At 49.6% G+C, this 12,317-nt stretch overlaps 2 protein-coding genes across 2 annotated transcripts; both read right to left on the reverse strand.

The window, feature by feature from the left end:
• Positions 1-240: 240 nt before the first annotated feature.
• BO70DRAFT_281884 (putative vacuolar segregation protein (Pep7)) lies at positions 241-2,593 on the reverse strand (the record flags this gene model as incomplete). The annotated part of the gene is made up of 6 exons (XM_025539031.1): positions 241-871; positions 951-1,170; positions 1,226-1,600; positions 1,655-2,148; positions 2,211-2,233; positions 2,309-2,593. 6 exons carry the CDS (start codon positions 2,591-2,593, stop codon positions 241-243), a joined length of 2,028 nt encoding a protein of 675 aa, XP_025403847.1.
• A 338-nt stretch (positions 2,594-2,931) lies between these two features.
• Positions 2,932-7,088, reverse strand: BO70DRAFT_305305 (ion-transporting P-type ATPase SPF1; the record flags this gene model as incomplete). Its single annotated transcript, XM_025540007.1, has 3 exons — positions 2,932-3,532; positions 3,582-3,718; positions 3,777-7,088. 3 exons carry the CDS (start codon positions 7,086-7,088, stop codon positions 3,088-3,090), a joined length of 3,894 nt encoding a protein of 1,297 aa, XP_025403848.1. The 3' UTR covers positions 2,932-3,087.
• Between the last annotated feature and the right edge of the window lie 5,229 nt (positions 7,089-12,317).

The following is a 12,317-nucleotide window of genomic DNA, read 5'->3' on the forward strand; positions in this document are numbered from 1 at the left end:
AAGACGAAGAATGGATCATAAATAGATAAGAATGATATGCGTGCAACGCCACGCCCATGCTATGCAAGCAGATCCATGGAGCCAAATCGATAACACTGCGCCTGCGCCGTGGCCAAAATCATGTACAGCAAAAAATGATGCATTAAGAGCCACCCTGCATTGCGGTTGTGATTAATGGAAAATATGTCAAGCAACGCAAGAGGCGTCGATCCTCTGTGTATTATTTATAAACCACCAAGCTCACTGATGATTGCCGGTGTAGACACCCTCGAAGTCCAGGCCGTCCAATATTCCATTGACCCGATCGATCTCTCGCGTCAGATCCTCAATGTTCATGGCGAGACTACTGACCTCGTCGAACTTGCGACGTCGGTTCGCATCTGCGACCATCTCGGACACAAAGAATTTCTGCTCCTCGAGCACAATGAGCCGATCCCGGAGGGACTTTTCCTCTGCCTCTAAGGCAGAAATGGCGCTACTAGCATCACTAGCTAGACTGCTGTTGCTACCACTCGCTGCAATACTGCCGTATTTGATCGATGCGAGAGCCGATCCTTTTCGGGGACCACCAGTTGCGCCGTTGCTAGGGCTAGGGCTATCAGGAGAGCTTGTGCTGCTAGGATGTCGTCCGTTGGGAGACGCGTGTTTGAGTACTTTCGGCAAAGATTTCAGAGGGAGCATGTGAAGGTGGAGGAAATTGCTGGCTTGCTGGTATATCGCCTTCTGGAGACGCTCCTGGGATGGGGAGTCTGTCTGTATATCACGAATTCTCCGGGCCGCAACATTGTATTGGGCAAAAGAGTCTGTTAATCGCTTGCGCACTTTCGAAGCTTCTGCAATCTGTGCAGATGATGGAGGTCGTCTGGGATCTCTGTGAAAAGAGTCGTTAGCACTTTCCCAGGCCCCACCGGAACAAAGCGCGTAAACGACGCAGAAAAGTGAATACATACTGTAAAGCCCCCAGTATCCTTTGAAACTTAGGCAGAAGGAGTCGTATGCCCCTTTCGAATTGAGTAAGGTTTTCATATGCCCGCACAGCTGGGGGCTTTCGCATAACGTCGGCCTCGAAGTCTCGTCGGTCAAACAAGGTTGACCGGCAGTCCTTACAAAGCCTGACATCGACATTGATCACGCCCGCGCGAACCGACTTCTCAGTCGATGCCTCTGCAACTGTATCCGGTCAGTCGCCCAATTTTTAAACCGAAGTAACAGGAAAACGACATACGTGGTGAAATACTCAAGGGGACCTCAGTAGAGCATGCAGTTGCCGGATCACCACATACGACTTGCCCGCAAGTCCTGCAGTGATGTCTCCGGAACGAGTAGCTGGTGAAATCCTGCTGACAGAACGGACACCGGGAGACACTGGAGTCATCCTGCCAGCTGACTACAGTTTGCTCAAGGGCTTTCCGCTGATCACCCTGCCATGACATTGTCCACAATTTGTTCGCGTTCGACTGAATCTGCTCCACGGGCAAGCTGGCCAAAAGCTGGGTAAGCCGTGTCAAGCGCTTCTCCAAGCGAGACACTTCCAACAGTGCTTTATCGACAGTAGCTTTTCTCACTGCCTTGAACTCAGCCATGCGGTCTCGTACCAGACCTATCATAAAATTAGCTTCATTCCCCCGCATAAGTAAACCAAAGTTCATCTTACCGTTATGATCATTATACCCCTCCCTTGATTTATAACATGTCTCACATACTCTGCACCATAGCCCCCTGACCGGCTCATACTGAGCCGACCTGGATAGCTTCATCTGGTACATGGTATGGTCCTCACAAAATAGCTTTCCGCATTTCCGACAGTTGACACAGCCGTTGGTGGCATTGAGCCGCTTGCCGCATGAAGGTTCCAGACATACGTCATACAGCGTCCGAGCCTGCCAGTGATCTTTCCTTATAATGTCATCGGAATCCTGTGCTCTTGCATGTTCCGGAGGCTGCATCATCACCGGCCCAGAAGGCCTGCTGGGGCCTGTAAACAACTGCAGATTCTCGTTTGATTCGAACACATCCAGGCCTTTGAGCTTCTGATTCAAAACGGCAAGCGGTTGGAAGCGCTTTGCCTTATCCATCTGAGTCTTAAACCAGTCCTTGACCTCATCCTGCCGATCGTCTTCGAGGTTTTGATGAATGTCATCGAGGTGTCTGAACTTCGGGTTAATGGCACGTATAAACAGAGGAAGCGTTGCGAACGTCAAGTGAGGTACCTATTCAGCTGTAGTAATGTCACCTGTTGCATCAGTTAGCGCACGCTCTGGCGATCGCAAGGATTACGGAAAAGGGATTGGAGTAGAACAGGTCATACCATCTCCTCACTGCAGATCGGACAGGCCAGCTGAGCTCCGGCGGCTGCCGGAGCGGCAGGTATGGAGGCGGAACCATTTTCTAGAGAGATGCGCGACGTAAGGTCCTGAGCTTCGGACGAGAACTGAGAAGTGGAAGCTTGGGAATTGAGGGAGATGCTGCTCGCGGAAGGCGATAAGGTTAGGATTCTTGGGTTATTGGGTTGCGGAGACGGGGTTAAAGCCGATGGAGAACGAGCGTTCGCGGGGCCAAGAACACGACCTCCGCCCAGCGTCCTCCGGGGCATGGTGACTAGGACTTATGAGAGCATGGGAGATGGAAACCCACGAGGGGCCACGGACGTGTAGATAGACCCGAGGGAAAATAAATTGGCGGAGGAAAGGGGAGACCGTGAGTTCAGCCTTGCCCGGGGACTGGGAGGGGGGTTTGGTGGAGCTCAAGAGGGGGGGAAAGACAAGAATGGAAGGGAGCCGAGAGAGAAGGCCGGTCGGTGTCGGTGTCAATGTCAGTCAGGAGTTCCGCGGCTTATCGCCCGCGTGCCTCGCTGACACCTGAGGCACCCTCAAGGCACCAATAATACGGACTACCCGAGAGTTGGCTGACGAAAACGATGCTCTAGGATTTATCTTTCTTTCTCCTCTATAAACATCCATCAATATTAGCAAGGTTTCCAAGCCTTGCTTTCTTACCAACAACAACTATATATCTAAACAACCCATTAAAGCACAGCCCCTCCCTCTATCATCCATATAACTCTGAAACACAACCTCTAAGCCTTCCTCACTTCTGCGCCGCCTGCTGCTCCAACGCCTCCTTCTGCTTCCGTTCCGCCTCGCGCCGAAGCTGATCGGGTCTGCGCACAGCAATGTCCTTGGGCCGGAAATCGCTGAACAGCCTCTTCAGCACGTTCTCAATGAGCCAGCATCCTGCATAGTCGAAAATCATCAACACCGTCAAGGTTGCCTTGAACTCGGTGGTGAAAGGAACCAGGCGTAGCTTCTCATTCATTTCCGGAACAAACTCAGTTGCGCACGAGAAGGCAACACCGGACGCCGCGACCAGACCCCAGTACATGGCCTTGTTCTCACGGATGGATTCTCTGAAGGGGCGGCCCTGGTAGTTGATGGAGAAGGTCGAGATCTGCTGAATAAGCTGGAGAAGGTAGATGGCGCTGTTAAGAAGCGAGGGCTCAAACTCTCCTTCCAAGTCAATGTCGCTTTTCCTCCTGCAAGTTGGTTAGTGGGATATAACGCAGAAAGATACTATCGACTTACGGTTCAATGCTGTAGACATAGTTCGACAGGTAAATCAAGGTGACGATGTGAATGGCAAACTGGCCAAGCACGGAACCAATGATATACACATTGAAGATGTTTGGCTGTGGGCGCTCCTTGGACAGGCCTTCAACAGACTGGACATAATCGTTAGAGTCTCTGATAATAAGCAAAACATTCATTTTGAGCGCTTACCTTGGCGCGAGAGATAGACAGGAAGCAGACACTCATCAGCATACCGCTGATGGTAACTTGACCGTCACCAAACTTGATACCATCCAGATAAATGACACTCAGACTGTAAGCACTGATCAAGCAGTTCAGAGCGAGAATCTTGTACATCTGGATCGTTGCGACGAGCGTGCAACGCCCTTGACGGAGAATGTTGGGGATGGCAATCACATTTGCCAACTTGCTGGTGAAGGGAGCGGCAACTGAGGCATCTCCGAGCTTGAGCGTCGGGGGGTCGTTGTCATCTAGCTCCTGCTCCATCATGGACGAGGTAAGCTTATCAGCAAATCCAGCGGCCGCCACAGTAGCCTGCTGCCGCCGTTGCTGCTCAGGTGTCAGGTTGGAATTAGATTGCTGGAGAGCCTGTGCGCCAGGGGAAGTGATGGTAGGGATTGCCTCCGCTTGGCCTGGGGCAGACTGAATAGCAGCACCCTTCTTTTGGGCTTCCCGCTCAATGGCCTTTTGGTAGTGGGGATTGCTGGGACCCTGGGGATACAGATGGGCAATCTGCGCAGGCACAGGCGGCGCAGGCTGATTGAACCGTTGCATCATGGAGACCTGCTTTTCATAGATTTCCTTCATCTTCGTCGTCCGGTAGTGATCAGCGATCCTCGTGAGATCATCCGGAGAACCATTTAGAAGTGCAACACCGACATGGGCTTGCTTCAATGCACCGACATCGTTGGTACCGTCACCGCACATCAGGGTAGTGTAGCCGGCATCCTTGAGGCCAAGAAGAATGTCTTCCTTCTGCTTGGGTGAGACTCGAGCATAGACCCAGGTGTGTCGGAGAAGATCAGGCAAAGCCTTCTGGTCCTTGAACTTAGCCAAGGCGTAGCCAGTGACACAAATATCGTTAGTTTCCAAAATGCGGCGATCGAGATCTTGAGTGGGATCAACATCGATGTTGAGCTTGTCGTCAATACTCCGCCAGACCAGCCTGGTTCCCGACTTGTCATTTTCAGGAGCGTCGAGGATCAGTACTTCACGATCAACAATTTCGACTTGGCGAGCAACGTGGACAGCGGTCAAAGGATTGTCACCGGTGATCATGACAACACGGTGGCTGCTCTCATTAAGCATACGCACAGACTTGATAGCGTCCTCCTTCAAAGGACATTGCAATACGAGGAAACCGGCGAAGATCAGATCACACTCCACCTCTTCTCTGGTGTAGTTGTTGATGCGAGAGCGAGAGAACTCCGACTCATGAGAGAGATACTTGTAAGCGAGAGCAAGAACACGAGCACCGTTACGCGTGAAGTACTTGAAAGTTTCCTCGTAGTTTGACGGTGTGTCGACTAGCATCGTCCTGATAGTTTCCGGGGCGCCCTTGACACCAACAAAGGTTGACTTGACCTTTTTGTGAACCTTGCGATCATCAAAGAGAACTGTAGCGATGGTACTCTGACGCTTAAGAGCAGAAGAGAACTGGAAACGTCTCACAACCTGAACGGACTCGGGGACCCGAGAAGTATTGGCAGTCGAAGAGGCCTTGCCCGTGAGAGTGTCGTTCTTGCCCAAAGTCCAGCCAAGCCAGTTCAAGGTAGCCTTTTCCATGGGGTCACCAACGACTTCGCCTTCATCCAGCTTGACCAGGGCGTGAGCGCTCGCAAGGACAAGCGTGGTATCAACTCCAATGCTACCACCCCTGGAGAGCTCGGTGTGCGCGCCATCCTCTTCAACCTTTGCGCCAGCCTGACCCAGCGTGAGACCAGCAACTCCATCGACAACAAGATCTTCCCCAGTGAGAGTGCCAGTCTTATCGAAGCAGGCAACATCCACACGACCAGCAAAGGGGATCCGGAAAGGCTCGGTGCAAAAGATAGCGAACTTGCTCAGAGCAGCCAAGCTCGTGTTAACAGCAAGACTGAGTTCCATGGGGAGCTCAGGAGGAACGACACTGGTGATAATGAGGACACAGTCTAGGAGCAACTTCGACCTCTTGCGATCCCTCAACACACCCTCTTGCCAGACATACCAGGAAGCGGCAATGGCGAAAATCAACAGGAACAGGATGAAAAGCAAAGCTTCCGCGTTGTTCGCGGACACTCGCTCAGTGGAGTAGATCATGGTGCGTACAAGGCTACCTTGACTTGTTTCAAACCCAGTCTTGACGACGACACCCAGGGCGCCACCATCGGGCGTGGGAAGGATAGTGGAACCATCCTTGGACGAGTTGGCGACATCTTCCGACGTGGTGTTCGCATGAGTAATCTGCAGAACCTTAGTTCCTCCGTGTACAAACGAGTTCTTGTCGAGTCCATCAGGTTCAATCAAGTCGTCGCCTGGTCTAAGCTGGACTGATTCCTTCAAGAGTGGCGTACTCTCGCCGGAGAGCATGGCCTCGTTCACAATTGCGCTGCCTTCAATCAAAAGAATGTCGCACGCAACACCGCCGTCTTCCTTGGTCCGGTTGACGGACATCAAGTCGCCGGGCAAGAGTAGGTCGCTGGTGGTTTTCTGCCATTGCTTCTCACGGAACACCCACACTTCGTACGGCTTGATGTTCATACCCCGGAACTCATTGAGGGTCCTCTGACGTTGCCAAACCACTGTGCTCTCAAACATGACAAGCATGAAGAGAGTAAACAGGGAATAGTACCAGTATTCATCCAGCATCCATAGCCCGACGCAGAAGATCTGGAAAACAAAGAAAGGCGCAACCGCATGTTCCTTCCACAGCTCAACAAATCCAGGAACCGGGATATCAAAGGTATTATCGCCATAGTACTGCCGGATACGCTCGATTTCCTCCTTGGAGGTGAAGCCCTGGCTCTTCTGGAAGGTCTTGAGGGCAGGCTTGGGCTCGGCGTCGAGGGCGTATGACAAAGGAGCGAAGGTCCCATTTTCAGGATAGTAGAGGAAACGGCGTTTCTGGAACAGAAACGAGATCGTCTTTCTTCCATCTTTTGTGTCAAAGATCAACGGACAGATCTCAGCCGAACCAGCGTTTGCGGCTGGGATCACCTTGATAAGCCGAGCGGAGTCCACGGATTTGGCGTTAGTAGCAGTGAACAGTGTCTGGATATTGATATTCCATTGGGTCATCAACCACAAGAGAGACTGAATCGTGATGATCGAGCCAACCCAGACAAATGTCCATTCCTGACCTTGGATGTACGTATCATAGCGTTCAGGGGAGAGATAGAATGCTAAAAACGCGGGCCAGACGATCAGGAACGGCCAGACATAGGTGTGTAGCTGAGTAGGGAGGGGGTTGTGGAGCGAGGACTGTTTAATTTGAGGATCATCAACGAGTCGTGCCCTGTGCATAAGCCAGGTTAGTGGGCAAACGGTCCTTGCACGCGATACAGCGACACAGCGAAACTCACATCATGAGACTCGAATGACCACGACGCGGGCCAAACGACGCGAACTAGAGAGACCAAGAAAGCTTCAATAAACCATAGGAAAGCAGAGTGCAGAACCTTCAAGCCAAAGCCTCCAAACGTCCAAGGACAGGTCGAAGAGGAAAGCGCGAAGAAGCCACCTCGACAGTATAATTTTGAGATTCGCCGCCGACTGAAGGTACGGAACGTCGTTGCTTACGATTGGCCGCCGCCACGTGCCAGGACGGAGTTGGGATTTTCCCGACCGTCGGCCTGATAACGTCAATCGAGATAGCAATGGTAAGACTAAGAGATATCCACTAGATATTACGAAAGACCACGGAGGCCGCCTGAATGCGCAGATTGCGATCTTGATCGCGATCGCGACCTTGAGCTCTGTCATCCTCTCCCCAGGGTTTTCTCATGGTTGGAATGTGCTACACAGAAAGTCGCCGATGCCTTTACCTCGGACATTGGGTCGAGGTATGGCACCCAATCACGTTCCAAGCACTTGAGCAATAAGCTCCAGCATCGAATAATCGACTGTGGCTCAGCTAGCTATTGAAATCTACGAAAATGGCCACAAGGCTTCAACTGGTGAAGTCACATAGCCTCGCTGCATCTGCCACATTGTTGAACTCTGCCCCGTAGACAACCCGGTTCATGGCCGACCTGCTGCCCCGTTAAGATCGCGGGCTTTTGGGAATCATTCTTGCTCACTATCATTCCTCAGACTTTCCACACACCACTACCAGGCATGGCGCCTGAGATTATCTTCTAAGATAAGTTGTAAAGATAAGCAATTTAATTTGATATCGTGAAGGCGTGAACAGTATAAGAGAGCCCCTACGTCTCATCCGACGTAACCATAAATGACTTATGTACATTGACCGCATTCCATGTGCTTGGACTTGGATTGAGATCTTCTTGGCTGCTGTTTCGACTTCCTCTGGTTGTTTGGACTGTTGTAACAACGCCCCTAGAGTCGTCAGGACCTAGATCTGGACGCCAGAGCTTGGTCGAATTCGTATTATGAGGGCCGTTCATGCTGGAAAGTGGCATACTTCCACCTGTTCTTTTACTACGCGTAGCGGCGTAATTTGATCCACCTAACCAACGAAAGAGAGGACGCAAGGTGACGAGACAACCAGCTGTGATTCCGAGACCAGCTTCAACGTTGGACCAGATAGATATTTGGGCCGTTGCATCTTTGTTTCCGTTAACAACAGTCTCTCAATCGGGTGTAGATGAGCAAGATAAACTTACACAGAAATTCAGTATCTTCGTAAGTAGGAAGGAAGGGAATGCGGACAATGACAGCTGCGCTGGCTCTGGTCTGTTTGTTAGCATGCAATAAGGCACGGGGCGATTCGGCCTGGTTTTCTTACACGCAACCCATGCTTAAGATTCCCGCCAATGCTGCCTTAGTTTGTGGGCTCATCTGCAGCTTCCATACCAAGGATATAGGCAGTAGCCCTAGTATAAGGTCACAAACCATCGCCGTGACGCTATATAGGTAGGCGACGTAGAGGAGGTAATCGGTAGATAAGCAAGTTCCGGAGGAGGAGCGATGCCAAAAGTGTGCAACCGGTGTGCATTCGAATGTCAACATAAACCAGAACACTAGGCCCACGACAGTTGATATACCAATCAAGGACCATAGAATAGCCGTATGTATCCTCGAAACCGTAAGACGGAGGAGGGCTAATGCGATGGAGATTTTTGCGACAACAACGGTGACGACGTAGCTTGTTTGGCCTAACCACCACCACTTATCAGTGTAAGCAATAGCTATTGACCCGATCCAGGACCTATAATACTTACAAACATAGCAGCCTCAAGGTTTTGAGCGCTCAGTTGTTCGATTTTCTGGCCCATGCCGTATAATGACCCGGTGATCCCGCATAATGCGAACAGTATTTCAAGTGCCTGAGACTGTTAGGAAATGATTAGATAGCAGAGCTTAACGAAGTGTGTACCATTGCAAAAACCATCAGCGCATCATCCCATCCAAATGCCCGCACCAGCCTCAACCGAACGAAGCATCTTAAACAAACGGAGATAAATGACATCCCCAGAAACACCACGGCGACGACAAATATTGACTCGCTGCGACCCTTGAATTCAACCATGGTAGAACACACTAGGGTGTGAATAAATTGACAAACAGCGCAGTCGGGAATCGGATGACATTGTCTCTTCACTGGTGGGAAGGGTGCCGCATAGCAGGGTCCGTGATGACTGCCACTCACCGCATATATATTCCATAAATAAGCTGTTCTAGGGGTAGAAGAAGAAAATAGTTTGACGCTAGTGGACTGGGTCATGCCCAGATGCCAAAGGTAGTAGTAGCGAGGAAGCCGATGGGAAGGGGGGGGGGTTGAAATGCCGATGGAGCCCGAGTCCAGATTCAATGCTGCCCTGTGGGGAGAGGAGAGACTACTATGTACCTCACCCGTGGGTGTAGTTACTGCTACGTATGCGTATGTAAATACTTCTCCTTCTAGGTGCACTGCATAACACTGGCTGCTCTATACAGTGACTCATGCCAGAAGTCATGGGAATAACATTTATCAGACTAAGTGGTTGGATACCATTAAAGTGAAGTCTATGGAAGTACTAGTAACTATATCTCTCGGATAGTCTTATGTATTTGCATGATTTATCTCATTCAAAGCGTCGAGCATCTGGGCCTACCATCTGGAGACGTTAGCTAGAAGCAACCCAGAAGTCTGTTAGATCGATCCTGGGCAAGTCCAAAGCAACGGCTTTTCCCACCCTTTCCAGTAACGGAAAATGTACCTGGAGCTTGGCGGGGTACACAAGCATTGCGTGGGTGCTCGAGTAGTCCCCAGGTGGATTTGTGGGCATGAAATCTTGTCCAGTGGATGGTGGTTAATGCTATATGCAACCTGGGATAACCTGCGCTAGACTACTATCCCATCCAATGTCTGTATAACGGCTGTGACTGCCCGTGTGTGACAAGATTAGGATCCCTGCTTACTGGCCATTTACAGATCAGACCCACAATACCGTGGCGATGCTCCCTTCTCCATAGGGAATAGGGATGACTGAGCGTTGATGTACACAGTAAGCATCTGCACCACAGGAGGGATGATGGCACAGATCTTCCACCACAAAACTATACGGATCCCAATATGATACAAGATGCCAATCTGGATTGAGTTGAGATAAAGATCGTGGCAGTCGGCATGACTATGCCTTTGTTCTTTATTCGGATAGAGTAATGATTGACGGACTTTTATTGTTTTCAAGTCGATCGACGCCACTGGACTGGTGGCTATCCTGCTACCTATAGCAAGCAGGGTCTTGAAACTTCTGGGTTTTTCCGCATGAGGGCCTATAATATGAACGCGTAAGTAGTTTGTATTGCGTAAGATTTCTGGCTTTCTTGATTTATTTCGCCAGGATAGGTGCTAGCAGATTCTTACCTAGTATGTACATTGTTTGCGTCTATAACATGGCACATATCCTGTATGTCAGATATTTAAATACACTGCGTCTCAAAAACCGTATTACTGCATGAGATTGGATCTGTATTAAACACAGCACGTCTTTTGACAAAAGAAGGCAAAGAATTGTCTTTTACCTATCTAGGTAGCGACCTACCTAGGTACTGCTAGGTACTACAAGATACGAAGCACAGATGATGGGGCATCGAGGATAGGGAGGACCCGTGCGTGCCGAGATCCCCTCCGCTTCGCCCTCGTTTGTTTTGGTCCATCGTTCGGCAACTTGCCCAGGTACTCCACACATGGGTAATCAAATTTGCCGATCCAATAATAGACCACACGGAGAGAGCACGATACAAACAAACCATCGAAAACAGAGGGTTGGATCACCATGGATCTAATTCGACATCATTGATAGATACCTGACCGATACTGTCTGTCAATTACTACTAATTCGCGGTCTCTACCAAACCATATTCAACTTCGATACACTTGCATTCTGATGGGAATTTAATGATTACCCGTCCCTAGGTAAGTTTTCATCTCGCTTAAAATTTCAGAGCTCTAGTGACCTGGACTAGTGTCTTTACTCCTTAGTCCTTTGGGCTACGGATCCCTAGCCTCTACCTCAGCCTACCAAATCAGAGCATTTGCTATACCAGACTCAGGTAAAGTTAACGAATTTGCGTAGGTATGTACGTATGTACCGTAGTACCATAGTTATCACTTACGCCCACCCTTGCCCACCGTATCTAAAAAGGTTGACCCGTGGGCTGCCATTGCTTGATTTGCTAAGCATTTGGCCCCTATCTATCCTGTCGACTAGTATTCTGGGAATCTAGATAGCGCATCGATCATCCTTTTAGTTGAGGTGATAATTTTATCCCCGGCCCTTTTTCATCTAGGATTGAAAGTATCCTGCTAGTTATGGATGTGATTTGTGACTCCATAATAATATTTTGGGCTTAGAGACCGGCAGACAGGGGAAAAGCTACAGATACAATCATTCACATACATGTACATACATAAATTTACAATTACCCATAGACCTAATCAAAATTGGTTGATCAGGGTCATATTCACCCCCGAAGCTGCTTTTAGTGGAATCCCCCGGCATGCAGGATGTATGATATAGTTTCTATTGAGCCAAAGCATAATCGGTAAACAGCGAGAATGGAGCCGCAACTGGGCCCAGAGGCTTTATTAGGTTAGACTTTGTTTGAAAACAAGTCTTAATTTTTGCACACAGCCGAATGAGTGAAAAGTATAGGAATACGACAGATGGAATTTATCTGCTCACAACATTACTTCCATTTCCTGTACTTTGATCGCTCCGTGGCTCTTTCTTTACTAGGCTTGAATAGCTTCAATGCGGCGACAGTACGGAGAGATAAAAATTTAGTTGGAGCCCTTGCTGACCGCTGGGTTTTGTGATATTGGACGGACCGACAATTCGAATAGAGTCCGAAGGGCCTTAGGATTCCACTAAATAGATGGAATGGCTCACCCAAGGGAAGCAGACATGATTATCGTCTTGAACAGTTTTGTGCTCACTTCGAGCCCTAGGAGGTATAAAAGATGATAAGGTTATTATCAGATATACTCCCAATTTAGAGCAGCCCAGAGCATGGTTCAATGTAATGATGAAAAAGTTCTATGAGTCCTATATGCTGTTGTCCAGTATCGGCCAACTTGTATTC

This window comes from Aspergillus heteromorphus (assembly GCF_003184545.1).
Source record: "Aspergillus heteromorphus CBS 117.55 chromosome Unknown BO70scaffold_1, whole genome shotgun sequence".
Classification (NCBI taxonomy): domain Eukaryota; kingdom Fungi; phylum Ascomycota; class Eurotiomycetes; order Eurotiales; family Aspergillaceae; genus Aspergillus; species Aspergillus heteromorphus.